The sequence below is a fragment of the Actinia tenebrosa genome, unplaced genomic scaffold (genome assembly GCF_029948245.1).
Source record: "Actinia tenebrosa isolate PJP-AT-01 unplaced genomic scaffold, QUT_ActTen_1.0 PGA_scaffold14__42_contigs__length_11649687, whole genome shotgun sequence".
Taxonomy (NCBI): Eukaryota; Metazoa; Cnidaria; class Anthozoa; order Actiniaria; family Actiniidae; genus Actinia; species Actinia tenebrosa.
In genome coordinates, this window is record NW_028292574.1 from 11219721 (window position 1) to 11240735 (window position 21015).

The following is a 21015-nucleotide window of genomic DNA, read 5'->3' on the forward strand; positions in this document are numbered from 1 at the left end:
GTCGACAATAAGAGAGTGTTCAACAGCAGTATTAAAAATAACCTTCTGACGTGCAAGAACAAACTCCTGAACTAAACGTAACTGATACTCTTTTAAAACATTCATTTTCAGGCCGTATTAAAAAGAATAAGATCACCTGGTATTCCCGCCAGAAGTTGATGCATAATTCTACGACCATACTGACCCAATTAGCAGCAAAATACGTTCAAGATACTCAAGAAGCGACCAACTTCATATTCGTTTTCTCTTGACAGCAAATTGACAGCATGCACGTGTAGTGAACCCATACTGTACAGCGGTCAATATATTTGGGGGGAGCGGGGACTGGAAGAGAAAAGAGGATTCCCGATAGAATCATGCTTCCTGGGCTGTCCAGGTCTCTATAGAGCGTTTTCACTCACGTTAGAAGACAGCCATAAACAATAGAAACTTTCTGCACAGTATTTTCATAAAAATAGAGTTCAATTCCCGGAGGATAGAAAATGTATTGTTTTGGTACCCCATGATGGCCGCTGTGACGTCACGTGAAAACGCTCTATTGTATATTATATATTGTAGCAATATATCGGGTCTGCAGGTATTAGCAAGGGGTTAATGATCTACGATCTAAGGGTTGACTAACCTCTCCCTGAAACATTTCCAGTGATTTAGCGATTTATTGAATCAGCAGATACAGAAATGAAACCATTGGTAATGCGTTTGATATTTTTAATAACTTTCAAAAGGCTTTCTACTAAACTTAAGGTCAACCGAAAACAGAACCAGAAGTGCCTCCAGTTTCCGGTCTACAATGCGTTTCCGGTTAGAATGAAGAACAAGGAAACGGAAGTACCCATCTCAAGAAAAGAATCTAATTGTATTTGGCAGCAATAGAAATGAAAGATACGAGCAAGTTAAATTGGAAAACAGTCAATTCTGTTTAACTGATACGAAATAGAATATTACTTACTGTACGCTGACAGCACATTGTATCCATGACAGTTAATTCACAACTAATAATTCAATGGCATACATACAGAAAAGATTACAGACAGATAAATGAAAGACATCAAGCAGCGTGGAAAATTCTCGTCTAAACTCGAATTATCTTCTCTCTCTTTCTCTCTCTCTCTCTTTTTTTGCCGGAATAAGCGAAAACCGATAACTTAGATATGGACAATAATAGATGGTTAATAGATAGCTTTTTATTCTTCTAAATATTTCTATTTCATATTCTTCTCTGCTCTCTTTCTCTCTCTCACACACACACACACACACTGTCTCTGCCTTACTATCTCTCTGTCTCTCTTTCTGACTGATTAATTCGCCATGTGAAAATTTCAAATCCTGTTCTACAGGTAGGGTGAGTAACGGTTACCGCACAACGGAGAACAGCCACCGCGGAATTTTTTGCAATGCGATGCAAACAGAGCCAAGACTATACCCAAAATACTGCAACAACAAAGCGACGATATGTTCCTTTAGATCAAGTCTGTCTCGTCAGGGTAGTGGAGCAGACGGATCTTTGTGGTATACTAGGATGTGTTTTCACACCCCTCCCTCCCCTCCCCTCCTGGTTTTGAATGGTTAGGGTCCACCGGGCTCGTAGACTGGGAGTTTCTTAATATCTTCTTTGTCTTCAGGTGAGTCATCTCTGGCAATAAATAGGGTATGTCCCAATCCACATGTTACAGTATGAATGTATATACCATCTAGGGGTTCTACGATCTTTGGGTTTGTTGATGATTTGAAGCCACCTTTCTTCAACCCGTAACCCTGGAACAAAGACAATAATTAAATTATTAGCAACGAATGATGGAAGGATGAATGAATAAGTGGGAAAGAGCTAGATGGAGGAAAAAGGGACGAGGAGAGATTGAGAGGGAGAGATTACTCAGACATTTAAACAGCTTGTTGTGAAAATGTTTTTTTACTGCCGCCAGTCAAGAACATAAAAGATACCGACTGATCATTTTTGATTGACGGCAGTGAAAAACCAAATTTTAGCGTGCAGCTCACAACTACAGAGTTAGCAGAATATGGAAAATCACAGTAAGGAATGGATAGATAGAAGGAAGGAATGAAGAAAGAATGAGTAATGGGAGTTGCAGAGGGTTGAACAGAAGGATGGCTGAGTAGGAATGCGAATAACAGTTAGTCCAATTCCTTACCAGTTCTCCATTAGTAGGACTTGGCCCCCAACTAACAACACTCTCATCAGCAGCAACTACAATACTTGTTTTACTAAAGGAAAGGAAACAAAGTCTTTACTAAGGACTTCACTCTGCTTTGAACTTCTATTAAGTTTAAATTACTTTCTTCCTAGCTTATTGACCTATTCTCAACATTATTTCAGCATAAAATTGCTAGTTATGAATATCAAAAATATATACATATAATTAAAACTGGAAAGTTGGTGCAAAAAACGTTTTTCGATCCGCACGATCCAGTTAATCGAAGTCCAGTCCATTCCATTAATGCGCGGTTCCGGATTTTCCAAAATAAAAAAACTCTCATAATTCAGAAACTAGAAGCATGAATCAAATTTTAGAGGTTGCACATGTTTTTGCTTTAATTTAAGATTAACTATACCCTTTCAAAAGATGAAAATCCAAAAAAAAATTTAGATCCAAGATTTAGGCAACAAAAGTCCAGTCCAATCCTTCAGTCTACACGATTCCAGATTTCCTTAAATAAAAAATCTCTTAAAATGCAGATTTCAGAAAAATCAAGCATTAGAGTTTTAGCATCTTCTTTATCATAGGCAAAAACTGATTATATATAATTTTACTACTATAAGTAGTATACTCACGAGCAGCCAACACTGCGTACTTTCCATCCACACAGATCCTGGACAGGTTTTGGATACATCGAAGCTTCACCGGAAAGCTTGGTTTGACCCCAGAAGTACAACTGACCTTGGCATATAGCCATGCTGTATGTTGAACCAGCAAAGATACTGGTTGGAGTGGCTGTGGAATGATTCACACATGAATAATTAAGGTCTGTGACATATGTAAATAGTCTCAAGTTGGTTCCCTTCTTTGCTTCAAGGTTTTTTTTCATGGGTTCTCCTTCTTTGGCATCTAGCCCCAATCAACATCTAATTCCAACTTTATCTTGGAATAAGAGTAACAGGTTTGTCAATATTGTTCATTAGGAACACACGAAAAGTTTTTAAAGAAAATAAAACAAAACACCACTTCCCCACCCCCTGGGGGAATCGACCAATAGAAATATAATCAAAGTTCTCTTGAATCGCCAGGAAATGGCTTACCTCTATTGACAAAGTATGTGAGTAGTCTGGGCAAATGTTCATCTTTTGGCTGCTGATGGCCTAGTCGTCCATATCCACCAAAACCCCATGTGAAAACACGTCCTTGATCATCAAAAACCATCTGTGAGAAACAAAACACACCATTACTGACAAAATAATGAATTAAATCAATATATTGGTGGTGAGATACTTCAATCTCAAAAATCCTAAAAAACTTGCTTTTCCTCAAGCTTAGTTTAGAACACACAGATGAGAAAGAGGTTGGAACTGCAAGCCTTGTGCGCCTTCTAGGGTAGAGAGATAAGGGACACTCAAGAAAAAAAATGGGAAAGATCTTCGAATTAAGGGTGCAATAACTTCTCATTAATGGAGTCTTGGGTTTGATCCCTGGACTTGGTGTCACATGTGAGTATAAATAGTTGGTCCCTTTCCCTTGATTTGAGTCATGTTCTTTTTTTTGGGGGGGGGGGGGGGGGGGGGGGGGGGAGGGGGAGAGGGAGTAAACTCAAGTTTTTCTTCCTCCAGAAATCTATAAAAGATAAATTTTGGTTTGATCTTTGAGTTGGCCATCAGGTTCAATAAAGTTTAAAGACATTAGAAGTAACCACCCACCGAATGATGATTGCCACAAACTAAATCTTCAACCTTGACATTCTCAATAACGTTTACAAAGCCATCTTTGCTGCGCTCCACAAACACATTGATTTTTCTCGGCAGCACTTCGCATTGGTAGCCAAGCTTGTTTGAAGACACAATGTACTGGCCATCTGTGTTGTGACCCAGTTGGCCATGCTCTGGGCTGCCAAATGAATACACATTCTTTTCTTCATCCAACAGCATGCTGAATTCTGCTCCACAAAAAACTTTGACGATAGATTTATTGTTTGGATGCATAACCTCAAAAGAAAAGAAAAAAAAGTACATGAGATGGAAAAGGAGAGGAAATAAATAAGATAACTATAATATCATTTTCCAAGATAAAAAATAAAAAACAAAGATTGATGCATATTGAGATTAGACAGTTTAATGATTGATGCAGCTGATGAATGGATAGACAAATGGATGAATGAATGAAGAATGCTAGGAGTCCTAGGATGGATGCATTGGACTAATAGACACTGGACAACTGTCTGCCTAACTATCTCATAGACTGAAAGATGCTATAAAGACAGACACAAAGACTGCAAGTCGAAATTAATAACTCATCTGCTACATATCATTACTTGCATTGGATGTGGCAACACCGCTTTCTGGTGACCCTGGCCAAGCTGAGCAAGTTTGTTTTCACCAAACCCAAAAACACGACCATCATCTGTCAACACAAAGATGAGAACTGATTATTTTCTTTTATATTTGAATTGGGACCTAGGACAATGCCTTCTTTTCCCTCTCCTCCCTAGCCACACAATATTACACAATATGACACATGATGGGAGTAAGATCGAACCCAATAACCAAAGCAGCGAGAGTCAGCTAATTAGCATGCTGACAACTAGCACTAAAAAAACAAAATACATTATCTCTTACCCGTTAGAACAAGAGAATGGCTTTTCCCACAGCTTGCTTGGACTATCTTGTAGTACTTGAGTCTCTCTATGACTGTCGGCTTGTCGCAGCGTTCAGTATTTCCATGTCCCAACTGGCCTTTATCATTCCTCCCTATAAAAAGCACCTGATTCTTGATAGGATGTAATATTTTAATGCAAAGAAAACCACCCATCTCTTTAGTGAAATACTGTTTCATCTTTTTCCACAACAACGGCAACAAAGACAACAACAACAACAACAACAGTTTATTGTACCGTTAAGGAATAACTAATTAAATCTAAAGAAATAGGAAAACGATAATATTAATTTTGTATCCATATTCATATTATTTCTCATGCAAAACAGATAAACAAAGAAATGATACTCTAGAGAATGACATGTGGTCTGAACAGGAAAAATGTTACGCCCAAGGTAAAAGGGTTCAACATTTACACTGTATCAATTGACATTGTCAGACTTACCAAAGCTCATAGCTGTCCCACTCTCTGTGATAATAATACTGTGACAAGCTGAAGGACCAGAGGCAATGTGTCTGATTCTAATGCCATCAAGAGATGAAATCAAATGTGGCTCCCATAGGATGGGTCCTCCGCCATTCTCTGAAATAATTCAAAATATATTGATTATGAGATTATAAACATACATACTTAGACTCAAAGTGGATTCTAATCTAAACTTTTCTTTTTTTGATTCTTACTTGCTGATTTTGGCATCTCTTTGCGGCCTGCAAGATCCCAGTTTGTGTTGCCACAGATCAAAAGTGTTCCACACTCTTCTGATGCATTCAACTGAAAAATAATCAACACTTTTATCCAATGCATGATAATACTTAACAATTATTTACCAAAGGTGAAGCGAATATTGGGGAATATTTACCAAGAAATGAGTCTTTGACAGGCAAGGTAAATATTCCCCGATATTCACTGAGTCTTCGGCGAATAATTGTTTTAGTATTTTTAACGCAAGTGAATATAATAAATAACAGAGAGAGAGTTTTGTTTTGTGTTTTTTTCCAATTTTATTTATCTCTGCAAGTGGCACAAATTGACAAACAAGCATGTGCATATATTCACCTGTAGGTGATAGCAGCATAAGACATTAATTGTGATCAATGAGCACACTGGATTTATTATATTCCCTTGTGTAAAAATACTAATAGAAAATATATAAACTGGAACTTTTTAACTAAAGAACTACTCAACAGCGAATCAGGAAAATAAGAGAAACTAAATAAATCCTAATGAATATTGTTTGACCTTTGCTTTTGCTGTATTTTTAAACAACTTCTGAACAATACAGTATAGGTTAACCCTTTTTTGATAAGAAAGCATCGCCCAGAATGGCAAAGACTTGAGCCTTAAATGATTACAAGTGCTTCTTTCTATAGGAAATAGAATTATCAATCTACAATATTTCATTAATCGTTTTTGTGGCTGTGAATTGTTATTAAAATTAGAATTAATTTTGATTGTTAATTGTACAATGTGGTATAGTTATTACAGTAAATGTGGAAAATATAATAAGTTGCTATTTTGATGTTGTTAGGGACCCCCAGGTCTAATTCTAAGCTGTCAATCTTTAGCTACAGATGAATTCAGATTAAAAATTGTGGTTCAATATTCTCAAATTACAAATGCATTTTCCTTTATTTTACAATCAGTGTGAACTCAAAAACCGTAACGTGAAAACTCATTGAGTTTTGTTGCATAAATAAATTGATCAATAATAATGACAGCAATTACTGTTTTATTTACGCTAAAGACAATTGTCGCAAAATATTTCTGTTAAATGCATTAACTAAATTATGTATTCATAACTAAGATCTTGTATGACTTAACACCAAAAAATTTAAATAAATCGAAAAACTAAAACTGTCTGGTCGTAAAAATGAATACTAATAAAGGTATTGACTGCTCTATCTTTTGATTGGGGGTTGTGTATTTAAATAGACCCAGAAGTTTTTATTTCAGTAAATGCTCGTGATTTGCTTTTGTGGGCGATTATTTGACTTGGAACTGTCCCAGACAAGTCAAAACAAACGAATTCCAGTCCAGACTTGAGATTTCTTTACGAAAAACACATTAAAAATACTGTATATAATAAAGTAATAAAATGAAGATCACACAGAGTATTTTTACCAAGTCTCTGATCAGTGCGGCCGCGTGGTTCATTCTCTGAAATCAGAAATCTTTCCTGGGATAAACTACAGTTCAAGTAGATTTGTTAAGCTAGTAGTAATAATAATAACGTACCCGTTTCTTCCCTGGATCGTCGTTGGAGATCTCTTTTGAGACAGAGTTTTCTTCTCCATTGTTCGCGCTTTTCGTTTGTGTTTCATCTTCGCGCTGTTCTTCTTCTTGTTCTGTTTCGATTTCAACGCGTGTTTTCTTGCATTCTGGCTCCGGGGAATTTTCTTCTGGTCTCTTCTTTTTAGGGGGCATTTATCTTCCTTTTCAAAAAATATAATCTAACAGAGAATATTTGATCGGCGCTCGGAGTTTTTCATTCATGCAAACATCAAAGTCTATGCAGCTGCTGGAATACAAAAACGCTGACAGAAGCCTGAGAACTACTTACTCCATGTGGGGAGGGGACAGGTATATTTGTACTCCAATCTGTCAATTATTTATTTATTTATTTTGCTTTATTTATATATATGAACGTTTTAACCATGGCTTGCATTAAACTGAAAAGCACTAGACAAGAATAAGAGAACATCATGGTTTGGTCAACTCAACAGAGCGTAATTCTAAATTATTTTATCACTCTCTAGGGTAGGGTAGGGAGAATTTATCAGAATTTATTTTTTAAGTAGGGGAGGGCTAAGTATAGAGTGTAATCTTTGTCTCATTCTGTATTTGAGATGTCTGATATTATTTGAAATTTCCGCCGTAGACAAGAGTTTTAATTACGCTGGGTCAACCAAGCGAGCGAAGGATGCTGGAGAAACCTTTGGAAAAGAGCTGTCTATTTAGAGGTGAATTTTTCGATTTATTTCCGCACAGATACGATGTAAATAGAAAATAAACAACGCAATAAGCCAATACATGTGGTCTTTTGTTTCCAAGGTCACGGCTATATCTTTGCGTTCATGGAGAAGGGAATTGGCGATCAAGACAGATTTGCAAAGAGTGCCTCAGTATTCCCCCCTCGGGATAGAAACGAAGTCATTTAGTTATGCGGCTTATCCACTGACATGGGTTTTCTCGGAGTGCGGCGTAACTCACGCATGAGGTATCATCCGTTATAGATACCACTTTGATTTAGTGTTATCAGCCCACATCTGCTTGTACTTCCGACTAGAAGACATGAATATGAAAACGCAGTAGTATTATCGAGCACTATCAGTATGATTGGCCTTTATGACAGGACCCATACATAGCAGGTCATAGTACGAAGCATTATCGCAAATCTAACGAAAAACAGCTCCATTGCAAAGGACCTCCTTGATATTTGAAAAGGAGATCGATAAAGACTGCTTGACCTTTAATGAAATTCAAAAGAATCATACCTAAAGGCACATAGACTAATGACAGAAAGAATAGATTGCGTGACAAGAGGTTAGAGACAGTTGCCATCTCAATTTTCCATAGAACAGGCCCGAGAGGATGGTCAGTGGGAGGTAGTACAAGTACATATTTTAAAAATATCAGAAGAAAAAAGTATTAGCAGCTCCATCATGGATCGAATTGCGGTCCGTTTCGGGTTGTTAAAAACTCTCGCGGAAACTATGACGAGACCAGAGAAAGAAAGAAAGAAAGAAAGAAAGAAAGAAAGAAAGAAAGAAAGAAAGAAAGAAAGAAAGAAAGAAAGAAAAAAAAGAAAGAAAAAGAAGGAAGAAGAAGAAAGAAAGAAACACAAGGAACAGAAAGAGGAAGAAAGAAAACAAAGAAAATGATGTGGATGAGTGCTCCCCTTGACTGTGGAACCAGCAGCCGGATAAGGAAGCAACCATGATGTGAAAACTTGACTTGTCTGGACATAAGGAGGGAAGGAAGAAATGAAAAAAAGAAAAATGGGAAGGAGAACGAAAGAAAGAAACATACTAAACAAACAAAAGGGAAAAAGGAAGAAATAAATAAATGAGGATATACTTGTCCCCATACCTCTATCACTTGTTGTCCACGTGTAAGGTTCAAGGGGTCTGGTTCTAGTCAGTCAGAAGATCATCAGACAACAAGACACGAGCAGAAAACCTTCTTTGATCACCAAGAAAACAGCCTGAATATGGCTGATAATAAAGGAAAAATACCTAACTATGCAAGGTTCATTATGGGAGGATCAGCTGGGTAAGTAAAAGAAGCATTTCTTTGCGTAATTCTGCTTTAAATGCAATAATAATGTTTCAGTTTTGAAATACAAGTGAATAGTTCAGTCTATAAAGCTTGTTTATCTTGTAAATGTTCGTTGTTCTGCCATCGTTTTTCTTCACAAGATGAGTTATAGTTTTTGCTTCACGAAGTGTGGACAGTAGCAGCTGAGGCGTGGTAGTGTTTATTTACGCTTTTTTTCGCTTGAATTCCCAAAACGATAAAACATGAATTTTACAATAAGCACTGAACCAAGTCACATAAAAATGATCAGTGTACTGCAAACGACTGTAGTATCTTACAGGATTCCTTTATTTCCTCTTTCGCATAGCTAAATTTAGTTTTCAGAAGATCCAGTCCAAATTGTAATGAAAAGAGAAAAACACGTCCTAATCGGTGTGATAATATGAACAGCTGATACATCATTGTTGTATTCGAAAATTACTGAACTGTTATAAATAAATAAAATGGTTGTAGCTTTACGATTCTCAGGGTTAGGGTTAGGTCTCATTTTAGTTATTTAAAATACATATGTAATTTGTTTTTCGGTCCAGTATCCTAAAAATCGTAAGTACTGATTGGCTGTTTGAGAGGGTGATATTTTCTTGGTATCTACCCAGGGTCCAATACCCTCACGTCATCCACACATGGGATTATGGATTGGTTAACAAGTGTAAAAGGAAAAGTAAAAAAATAAATAAGTTATTTACCATCCTAAAGATGGTCCACATTGGGAAAAACTGACATTGATAAAAAAATAACATATATATATATATATTTGTTTAAAAATAAGAATGGGTGCAACAATTTTTGTTCAGCCACTTGATTTGGTCAAGAACAGGATGCAAATGAGTGGTATGTATTTGGATTTGTAATAATGTGTATAATTAATGTGTTAGTAGATCAGTATAGGGGCAGATCCAGCCAAAAATATATGGGGGGAGGCTTGACCCAATTTTGTGAATGACAATTTTTTGAAAAATATTTGGACAGCATAGCATGCTCTTAAATGTAAGCCCGGTTTTCACTTGCAACAGAAATAGATATTGGAGTCATAGTTGGAATCAGAAGCAGTTCATATATGGAAAAATCACTTGCTATAAGCATAACCACAAGCCAAGGAAAAGGATGAAGTGTAACTTGGTTTTCATGTTGTCAAGAGCTGCTTCCAACATTGACTCTGACTCCAGGCTTTATCATCTGTATATAATAAAAAAGGCTTGTAATAGTTACCATGGTAATGCATTGATTGACAGGTATAGGAGGAGCTGTCAAAGAACACAGAAGCAGCGTTCATGCTGTAATGTCTATCTTGAGAAATGAGGGATTTTTTGGAGTTTACAATGGGTAAGTTAGATTTATAATCCACTTCGTACACAATAGAGAGGGTTAAGCTTCACAAATTTGCAAAGTCCCCTGTGATTGGTTAGGTTTAGGGGCGGGGTTGGGGAAAGGTCATTGTTTTCTAACCTTTTTTTTTTGTTTCAGTTTGTCTGCTGGTCTACTTCGTCAAGCAACATACACAACAACAAGGCTTGGTGTTTATACAACACTACTAGAGCACTTCAAAAAGTAAATATTCCAATACATATGTTGAATATACAATGATCAAATGAATCAATCCCTATAATCAAGGTTGTTAAGAGTCACTCATCCTTTCCTAGAATTTCAGTTACAACAATGATGTACATTTTTCTATTATTTTTACAGCCCTGATGGTACTCCATTACCATTTTATAAGAAAGCTGCTCTGGGTAAGCTGTTATTTTAATAAGATATAACTAGCTAAAAACTAGTGTGAGCTGTGTCGGTGTTTCTAATAAAACAATAATGATCGAAGGGTAAATTATACACCATGAAAAGATGAAAAAAACTTACTGATGTTTCGGATGCTAGTGATTCGTTGGAGGACTAGCGTGTTACACTTTTTTCATATTTTCATGGTGTATAATTTACCCTTTGATCATCATTGTCATTTAAATAATGTGTTGTTCCAGAAATTATCCAGTTTTTGATGAGAGTCTATCATTTGTAAAATAATTTTACCCAGAATCATTTATAATTTATGGGTTGCAGGGGAGAGAAGCTATGTGGATTCTGAATTTTAAAACAATTTTTGGTGCCCCTTAACAAATTTAATATGCTCTTCCCTTAGTTGCAGAATGCTAATGGTTCAAAATAATCCACAACCCCCCTCCCCCCATGTGCTGCTCAAAATCATTATTGCCTCCCAATTTTTTCCCACATATTGCCTTCCCCTAATAGATGACAGCCTTCTAAAGATCAGAAAAATTAGATGTAATAAAGAGATTGTTAATAAAGTGTTATGATTTATAAAGGTATGTCATCTGGTGCAGTAGGATCATTTGTTGGTACACCAGCTGAAATTTCATTGATAAGGATGACTTCCGATGGGAGGTACATATGTATAGTGTTAATTGAACAAGTGTAAAGTGCACTTCATATATCCTTCAAACAAGTACTATTTAGTGCATTATAGACTCAACTAACTAAGAATTGACTTGGCATGAACCAAACAAATTTATGTGGTTTTAATTGCTTCCTATTGTTCTGCTTCAGTGACCCGGGGGGGGCTCCCTTATGAAAGGGGGGGTCCTCGTCATCCCTTTTAGGGTTTGAAATCAGGGTTTTGGTCCCGCTTAGGGTGATAACGACGGGAATGCACACCAACTGAATTTTGTGGTCCCTTTTAGGGTATAAGATCTACAAAAAGGCAAGCGATTTGTATATGATGACGTCGTCATAAATTCGTTAGAGCAGACGGAGTTTGATGCAAATAAAATCGAGAAACCAAACAAAAAAATGCGTTATTGATTGGTCCCTCTTAAGGGTGAAATTTCATCACTGCCACACCCTTCTTTCCAAAATACAGGTCCCTTTTAGGGGTCATTTTCAGAATTTCCGACGAGGACCCCCGCCCCCTCTAATAAGGTGTCCCCCCCTCCGGGTTCAGTGATATCTACTATTTTGTACAAAATAGCTGCAACTGGACAATACATCTTTGGCTTTGTTTAATGGATATATACAGTACACTTTACTTGATGGTTTTTAGTAATTAAAGCGAATATTAGTAATTTGACTTAGTGTGGCATTATATGATTGGCTTGCAGGTTACCAGTGGAACAGCGTAGAGGGTACACTAATGTGTTTAATGCTCTGTACAGGATGACAAAAGAAGAAGGGATTTTAACATTATGGAGAGTATGTTGCAGTTTGTTTTGTTTCATTCATTCACAGGGTTGAAAATGACCAACCATCATATTAGATCAAGATATGAATGAGGATTCCTTTTGGTGCTTGTTTTTAAGGGTTGTGGTCCTACTGTAGTACGTGCAATGGTGGTCAATGCCGCTCAGCTTGCAACATACTCTCAAGCAAAACAGTTCTTATTGTCAACCAGTAAGTTTAATGTTGTTTATTGTCAATTATAAAATAACTGTTATGAATGTCGCATTCTGATTGGTTTGGAGCACGTGCTTTATGAGATCACATTGCATGCACGCGCACTTTCCGTTGCGTCATTCCTATCTATTATTGTAATTTGTATTTTATGAAAGAAATAAAAAACTTTCTTGCTCTGCTGTGTGCAGTCATAAAGCACTTGGGGATTGGCAGAACACTCGAGAAGTGTCCAGAAGCACTCCCCTACACATCATGTTTTTCCTAACACTTCTCTCATGTTCTACCGACCCCCGCATGCTTTATTACTCCACACAACGTTTTCTATTTCTTCACCTTCAAATTTTATTGATACCTTGAAACAACCTCTGAGCAGATCATAGTCAGGGCACAGCTAATTCACTGATTAAAATCAATTATAATTTGTTGTTTCTTTACTCAGAGTACTTCAATGACAATATAATTTGTCACTTTGGAGCAAGCATGATCAGTGGACTGGCCACAACTATCGCATCAATGCCAATAGATATTGCTAAAACACGGTAACTTACAGGCAATTGTAATGGATGAAGGAGTGAGGTGAAAATGGATGGATGGAGGAATGGATGCATGGTTGATGGATGGATGCATCCATGTATGAATGGTTGGGTGGTTAAATGGATGGATGCATGGAAGGAGGGATGCATGGATGCATGGAGGGAAGGTGGGATGAATGAGTGCACTGGTGGAGAGAGGGGGGATGGATGGATGGAAGGAGGGAGGGAGGGAGGGAGGGAGGGAGGGAGGGAGGGAGGGAGAGGGGATTGAAGATAAATATTGCTGTTTTTCATTGATATTTTTTTCCCCTTCTTAGTATTCAAAACATGAGAATAATTGATGGTAAACCAGAATACAAAGGTTCAATTGTAAGTAAAAGAGTGATAATTGATAATCATGACAAAAATACAGAAACATTTCCCATATTTTACCAAGAAATGGAAAACACTTCAGGGCTGAATACTAACATTATTTGGTCCTGTGCTAAAGGGGTGCCTATATGACCTTAGTGTGACGATCCCCCATGTCCATTGTTATTCCAAAGTATTGGGAGAGGCTCACCCCCTCCAAGGTCCCAGTCTATAAAATGGAACTGAAAATGTATCATGTTTCTGTTTTAGGATGTGCTTGTTAGTATCATTCGTAAAGAAGGTATCTTTGCTTTGTGGAAAGGCTTTACTCCATACTACTTCAGGCTTGGACCACACACAGTTCTCACCTTTATCTTCCTGGAACAGCTCAACAACATAGCTAACAAGATCTATGGCAGTTCATCTACAACCATGTAGAATCTCTCTCTACAGCAGATTTTGTAAGAGTGGGTGGAAAAGGAACTGACTTTCAAATAGCATTCTGTAATCACTTTATATATACTTGTACGAAAATTTTTCTTGGCTGAAACTTTACTGGAATAATCTTCAAGGGTCTAATAGGGGTGTATCGGTTAAAGTTTTTTCACAACATTCCTATTGGAAGTTTTATTTTTAGAACTTTTAACAGATTCTGTGACGTCATTTACTTGACACTGCAAAAAATTGTATGAAGTGTTGAGTAAATACCATCACTTCTTTAAAGATTTGGAGAAAAAAAAAACTTCCCACCAGAATATCAAGAAAAAAATTTAACTGTGAAGTTTCAGCCGAATTAAATACTTGTCCAAGTACACCTCACTCACTAACTCTCCCCTCATAAATAAGTGAAAATTTCTCCCTAAAAGTTGTAGATTATCAAAAGAAATAGGGAGAGCAGATTTAATTTATCTTTAACTGCTGACAGAAAGTATTATGTCAAAATTTGAAATAAAGTATTAGAATTGTCTTTTAATTGTCTTTTGTTTCTTGGAATAATCTTCCATGGTAATGAAAACTGACACGGTTGATTGCTAAAGCCTATCTATTATCATTTGATCAATGGTTAATAAGCTTACAGTATATCGATTTGCTTCTTACTTGATTACGAACTACTTCCAAAAATTTATGAAAAGTAGATTTGCAAAAAACTGCTGTAGACTGTAGTCCAGCTCTTTCATTCAGTGTCCCCGTTGTGGTATGCTGGATTGATTGCTCATATTTCAGTTGCTCAAAGAATTGTCAGCCATTTCCATGATCTTTTCATAGCTGAGAGCCTTATTATCTATGGTTTTCTTTAGCCACTTGATACCTTTAGCAGCCACCATTTCCCATTCGCCTTTTTTGGCTTTGAACTTGCCAAACAGACACGACAACGCCAAGGCTGTGGCCCACACACTTTCCTCATTGCTGGCTGTCAATTCTGATGGACAAGTTTGTTTGAGTTTGTCCATCGTAACACCACAGATCCTGGCCAACTGTTCTGTCAGCTGCCATGAACCAGAGGCTTTTTGTAAAGACACAAGATCAAGAAGATCGTTCTCTTGAGGAGGTATAGGCGGTGGACAAGGATTTGAAACAAAGGGATCACCCCCAAAAGCAACACGTTCATCGTCTTCATCTTGTGGTGGGGCGCTACCGAGGGTCATTTTACAAGGTACTGGCGACGTCTTACCCTTTTTCATCGTCTTTTTCATTCTCATACCTTTGAGTGAACCTGCAATTTTCCTACCTGGTAGTAGTGAACCACCACACATTGCTACTGGAAAACCTAGCATGTCTGGCGGTGGCTTGGTCATGGGACGTGACACAGGTTTATGGCTCTCCTTGTCAACTGCAACAAACGAAGTCAGTTTCGATATCACGTTGGATGATTTGCTCAGACTTATGATTTCCTTCTTCTCGTACTCCTGGGGTTGATGCTTTGCTTGGATCAAAGTCTTTGCAGCCAAACGATGAAGCAACTTGTTTTCCCCTGATTCCCATGATACTCCCTCAAAACTGACTTTGTGTTTCACTTGTTCACCTCCTCCCGATGCAGTGGATAAAGTAGCGGTCAATGTTACTGAACCAATCAGTGGTGTGACATCCTTGTCCATAGTGAGATCCAGGACTCCATACACAACCAGGCTCTCGCCACGAAAGACAGAAGGAAGCGGATTTGGGACACTTTGAGCGTTACATCCTTTAGGTAAGTCCCAAGTTACTTTACAGTCCAGAAGAGCTGGCTGCAAGGCGTTTTTGAGCATCTTGATGACCTGTAGATTAATCAGTAATATTATGATATGCTTACCCCTCCCTGGTTACAACACAAGAACATTGAACCAGTGTACTATCATAGGGATGGTTCCAGGGGTGGCATAATCACCGTCAGGTCAAAAATACCAAGAGGTAAATATAACATATTATACAATAATAGAGGTAGGAAGCAGAAAAGAAAGTAATACAGACCTTGGCTTGCATTTGATCAGCCGATATTACAAACTCCGCCTTTCCTCTGCCTGCTTTAGCTACTCCCTTAATCAATGCAGTTGACGCACCACTTCCAATCCCCAATGCAAAGCACCTATCAAAAATCACGTTTGATCACTATTAAAAATGTACAACGTCATTCTAGTGTTTTGTTTGTTTCACGAGTAGACTTGCCTTGTTTGGTCAGCGTTTTGTCTCGTTAAGTCGATGACTTGCTGTGTGTTACCAACTTCGCCATCTGTCAAGAGAAACACTTGACGAGGATAACCTTTGATGAGTGGCTGTGAAAACGCATCCGCTAGAGCTTCGAGGATTTCAGTCCCTCCTAAATCTGCCTCCATGGACTGGGCATGGGCACAAGCCTTGTCTACAGTAGAATCATTGTAAACCTCACTCGTTTTGAACAACTTTTGATAAGAACTTCCAAACCCTACGACGTTGATATAACAGTCGTCCATATCAAACTTTCCACATAGAAAAGTTGTCGTTCCGCTCGAGCTGTTTCTTTTACCATATATGGAATGTACTTACCATATTAGGAAATTGGAATATAATTTTCTTCACTAAATAGGCGAATTTCTTGCTCAAAACTGCTCAAATTTACAGTAAATCGAGTGAAAACATCACTAACTAGTCAGCCATCTTGGTTTTGGCCGAAAAAAGACTGGAAATTGTGTAGGGGAGGGGAGCGTGGTTTGTCACCACAGGAAGCCCGCGAATGACAACAATTGTTTGATATGTGACAAACTTTTCAGAAACAAAAGAAGTGTTTCTCTTGCACTTTTAATTCGCGAACCCCTCATACTTCCACTTCGATCCACGACAAATATAAACTCTCCTCGTTCAAGGAAGGCAGAGCTGTGAAACTGGGGGAAGAAATTTATCATGACTATCGGTTTGGACATCACATCATTCTTCTCTGTTCCGCTTGGTGTCACGCAATCTTCCAACAGAGCGTGTGGTTTCAAAAGGCTTACAACCCAACACATGCACTTGTACATCAGCATCGAACTTGTATTCTTCGTCTAGTCGAACTTTAGCTCGTCGGTTATCGTCAGGATTGATGTCAACCTTGAGTCGGTTACAAGGAGAGGTGATTTCTTGGATGGCAGACGCACATTGTACATTCAACTCGAAATCAAAGGAATATTTTGTGCTCACTGAAGCGATGGTAGTCATCGTTGTAGTGAGACTATGGGGGGTGTCACTAGGTGTATATCTAGGGTTGAGTACTGTAGGCAGTACAAACACGACTCGTCCTTCTTGTTCTACAGCCAGTCCTGTCACGAAAGTAATCTCGACTGTTGCTGATTTTTTTGGAGGTAAATTTCCCACGTTAATTTGAAAGATGTCTGAGCTTTCGTCGCTTTCTTCGAGCAGATAAGCATTGTGGCCGCTACTAATGGCATCATCGTACGTATCACGAGCTTCTTGCTTCTCTTGCACCTCAGCCACGATGGTTCTTCCATCGATAGTCGCTTGAAACCCACACACGGCCGCTTCATCATCCAGAGGGAACACGTAGATGGCTTCTATGGGGTTGTCTGTGTTGTTGATGTATTCCATGGTAGCTTTGACTTCAGCTGTAAATCCTTTCAAAGTCCCATGAACTTCAATCTTTTGCAAAGGAACTCCAGTCCGTCCATTCTTGTCGACTAATCCGTAGGGAGCCATGATACTGGTGTAAAAACGTGTCCAAAACTGTTTCGCAAAACGAACCTGAATACTATCAGGCCTTCGAGGAGAGGGAACACAAAGCGGAACTGCCTGTGCTTGTTATATATGTCTTGTATGTAATGGTTTAATTTTAGCACACTGCGTCATCCATAGTTATTAAGAAAGATCTGAGATATATAATGAGTCATAATAATGACCGGCGTATCTAAAATGCGGGTAACGGGTAGCGGGTAGCGGGTAACGGGTAACAGGTAACGGGTAAAATAAAAAAGAATAAAAGTGAAAAAACTGAAAAAACCCGTTACCCGCATTTTAGATACGCCGTAATAACGACAGCAATGAAGATGATATATCTTATGTCAATTCGTATCCTTATGTGACTGTGACTGTGATCATAGTTAATAATTTCTATTAACTATGCTGTGATTGTGACTTATAAGTTCCGTTTATTATTTGAGGAAAGTGGTGCCTGGCTCGGAAGAAATAAGAAATATAAATCATACAATGGCAGCGTCTAAACAAATCAAGAAAATATAAAAATGATCTTATTTACAGCGTTCGCCAAAATAGTGAAATAAAGTTTAGAATGACTTCCTGTGTAGAATATAAGATAACACGTCGTTATAAATGATGATAAACAGCACTCCGATACAAGTGTTGGACTTTTTTAACCTTTTTTGGCCGGCTTTTTTCCGCTTTGAGCTTCAGCAAGTAGTTCTTCCCAACTAAACGTTTATTTGATTTCACTGCCACAGTAGTTTACGGATCAGTGGTTCGTCAACTGCATTGATTAATAATAATAATATAAAGTTCTTAAGAAACGCATCATACAACGTCACGATGCTTTTTACAAAAGGACCAGACGAATACCAAGTTTGTGGAAAAAATTGCAAGAAAAAGTCAGTTACTCCTGGTGAACAGGTTGTGTTTTAGTGCAGATTTAAACTCTGGTACTGAACTTGAGTACTTAATTGCATCAGGGAGATTGTTCCAGAGTGCCGGTGCAGCCAAAGCGAAGGTTTTTTTTCCAAACGTTGATGTCTTTGGTCTTGGAGTCACAAGCAGAAATTTAGAGGAGGAAAAGGGATTAAGGGAATTGCTAAAGCAGCAGAGGAAAGGCAGAGTTTGTGATATCGGCTGATCAAATGCAAACCAAGGCAAATCGACGTAAGCTTATCAACCGCCATTGACTGCAGAGCTACCACAAGTTTGAATTAACAATGTCAAAGAACTACGTTGACTGAGAAACTGGAAGAACAGGGATTTCATTCTAAATGAGTCAGTGGCTCAAGCCTAGCAAGATGTTGATAAAATAACACCTCTAATAAGAAATTCACTTCCACATTCTGACAAAATAACACAATGTTGTATTAAATGTTAGCGAAGTAATGGAAGAGGTATTTTATTAATACTTTAATAGACATTAATAATATTTTGTAGGCATAGTCAGTTCATTACAAAACCGGCGAAAAGCCTCAAAATTTTATGTGACATGGAACTGTTGCATAGCTTCTGGTCTGACCAAAAGTCAGGGCAAAACTAATTCAGCGAATCAGATTGATTTTGTGTTATAAGGAGGAAAGCCGGAGAAGCCGGAGAAAAACTCGCTAATCTGTGATGCCGGCCGAGTGATCAAGACCAAGAGACCCCAGAAATGTGAGGAGAGTGCAGAACGAGTGATTTCCAGTCATAACCGAAATATTTTGTGTAAAAAAATTATGCATTTAGTTTTCTGTAAACCTCGAATTTTTCACACCAATCATTTTCGACTAGACAATAAAAATCGGGTGTTAAATCAGCCATTTAGTATAAGAATAGGTAACACTAAATAAGCTTAATTGTTTGTATTCCATGTCATTCATGCGTTTCTGTTTGAATAGCTGAATCTACGAAAATGAGCTTTTTTTGATGAATATCCAATTCTAATTTGCCCGTGGAAAAAAGATTAATACTTTTTTGGAAGAGGAAAAAAATTAGCAGCTATTTACTCAAGCATCATTTAGTGCTTCGACTAAAATGCTTCCGTTATTTAATATTCATCTTTTTTTCTTTTCAATACTCTAATGCCACGTGTGGTATAGAATCAGTTTTATATTTCCGTTACAAACCCTTAGTCATCTTTCATTTTCAAAAGCATTCATGTAGCTTGGCTCTTCCTTGGTAAGATGCTCTCCTTGAAGAAAGAAGACTATGATTCAACATCTTTCATTAAGAAGATGAAATCCTATATTATCTGTCTTCGGCCATGGTCGTTTACTGCTTCGTTTATGTCTGTTCTTCTGGGCACGGCAATGGCTTGGAAATCCCGAGAGAACTTTGACTTACTTCGCTTAATGTTGACGTTACTAGCAGTCCTAGCAACTCATGCAGCTGGAAATCTTGTTAACACGCTATTTGACTACAAAAATGGAATCGATACGACAACTTCGGATGATAAAACCCTCGTCAAGAAAACACTCACTCCTCGAGAAGTGAGAATCTTGATCTATATTTGCTACGAAGTTGCCATTGCTTCTTATATTGTCATTTGCCTGGGGTACCCTTCGATATCTCCTATGAAAATATTCCCGACATTTTTAACTGGAATGGCAGCTTCTTTTATCTATACTGGTAGTATAGGACTCAAATACATTGCTCTTGGTGACCTGGTGGTGTTCATAGCCTTTGGTCCTGTCATAACCTTGTTTACGTATGCTGTTCAGACTGGGGAATTGTCAATGCAATGTGTTAGCATGGCTCTTCCTCTTGCTTTCCACACAGAGGCCATTTTACACGGGTAAGCCAACCGATACAATATGTCAGTCTGAATCAGGCGTTTTCTTAAACGAAATGATTACTCAATATGACATCTTCCATTAAATTCAATATAAACCAAAATACCGGGCGGCTGGGTCACTTTTTCTTCTTCTTTTCTTTTCTTTCTCGTTAAACGAATTCATACACTAGCTAGTTAGAAGTGGAATAAATTACCAATGGTGTGAAAGCAAAGGATATGTTAGCAAGTAACATTTTTCCCCCGAAAATGAAAAGTAAATAGGAAATGTTAAATTGTATTAAATGAAATTTTTATCCCCAGAAACAACATCCGAGACCTCGAGACAGACAAGAACGCGGGAATCGTAACCATGGCGATTCTATTAGGGATGAAGAATGCTCGTTTGGTTTACACTTTATTGTTGATTTTACCTTATATAATGATCTCTTTTATGGCGCCTTTTCATTCCGCTTTTCTTTTATTTCCTTTGTTGTCCCTCCCATTGGCATGCAGATTAAATTTCGATTGTTACCATGGAAACCTTCAAGAAATTCCTCAAAAGACGGCTATGGTTAATCTGGTTTTTGGAATTTTGTATGTTTGTGGACTTGCTCTTGCAAAATGAGCCAAAAACTGCTCTTAAGCGCTTGTTTTTGCTTTCAATCGCGATCTTAATTAATGAAAAAAAATGTG

General features: G+C 37.8%; 5 protein-coding genes across 6 annotated transcripts; 2 read left to right on the forward strand and 3 right to left on the reverse strand.

Annotated features, from left to right (window-relative positions):
- Nucleotides 1–694: 694 nt before the first annotated feature.
- LOC116291412 (protein RCC2 homolog) lies at nt 695–7335 on the reverse strand. The gene is made up of 10 exons (XM_031698582.2): nt 7057–7335; nt 5502–5592; nt 5266–5403; nt 4784–4915; nt 4480–4568; nt 3869–4153; nt 3257–3377; nt 2792–2951; nt 2151–2223; nt 695–1755 (listed from the first exon to the last, which is right to left on the reverse strand). Exons 1-10 carry the CDS (start codon nt 7243–7245, stop codon nt 1567–1569), a joined length of 1467 nt encoding a protein of 488 aa, XP_031554442.1. The 5' UTR covers nt 7246–7335; the 3' UTR covers nt 695–1566.
- A 1603-nt stretch (nt 7336–8938) lies between these two features.
- Nucleotides 8939–14388, forward strand: LOC116291399 (mitochondrial 2-oxoglutarate/malate carrier protein). Of its 2 annotated transcripts, none has more exons than XM_031698567.2 (11): nt 8939–9093; nt 9908–9969; nt 10371–10461; nt 10603–10686; nt 10825–10868; nt 11454–11532; nt 12246–12336; nt 12444–12534; nt 12977–13076; nt 13388–13439; nt 13692–14388. In XM_031698567.2, exons 1-11 carry the CDS (start codon nt 9032–9034, stop codon nt 13857–13859), a joined length of 924 nt encoding a protein of 307 aa, XP_031554427.1. In that variant the 5' UTR covers nt 8939–9031; the 3' UTR covers nt 13860–14388. The 2 variants fall into 2 exon arrangements, with proteins under 2 accessions (XP_031554427.1, XP_031554429.1); XM_031698569.2 differs by having other exon boundaries at nt 8957–9093; nt 9933–9969.
- LOC116291398 (von Willebrand factor A domain-containing protein 5A-like) lies at nt 13728–16592 on the reverse strand. The gene is made up of 3 exons (XM_089029471.1): nt 16065–16592; nt 15870–15984; nt 13728–15676 (listed from the first exon to the last, which is right to left on the reverse strand). Exons 1-3 carry the CDS (start codon nt 16346–16348, stop codon nt 14642–14644), a joined length of 1434 nt encoding a protein of 477 aa, XP_088885597.1. The 5' UTR covers nt 16349–16592; the 3' UTR covers nt 13728–14641.
- Nucleotides 16593–16655: 63 nt separating this feature from the next.
- Nucleotides 16656–18331, reverse strand: LOC148911513 (von Willebrand factor A domain-containing protein 5A-like). Its single transcript, XM_089029473.1, has one exon. It carries the CDS (start codon nt 17562–17564, stop codon nt 16800–16802), a length of 765 nt encoding a protein of 254 aa, XP_088885599.1. The 5' UTR covers nt 17565–18331; the 3' UTR covers nt 16656–16799.
- A 1305-nt stretch (nt 18332–19636) lies between these two features.
- Nucleotides 19637–20991, forward strand: LOC116291400 (ubiA prenyltransferase domain-containing protein 1). Its single transcript, XM_031698570.1, has 2 exons — nt 19637–20343; nt 20644–20991. The coding sequence occupies exons 1-2, from the start codon at nt 19733–19735 to the stop codon at nt 20945–20947; spliced, it is 915 nt and encodes a 304-aa protein (XP_031554430.1). The 5' UTR covers nt 19637–19732; the 3' UTR covers nt 20948–20991.
- The last annotated feature ends 24 nt before the right edge of the window (nt 20992–21015 follow it).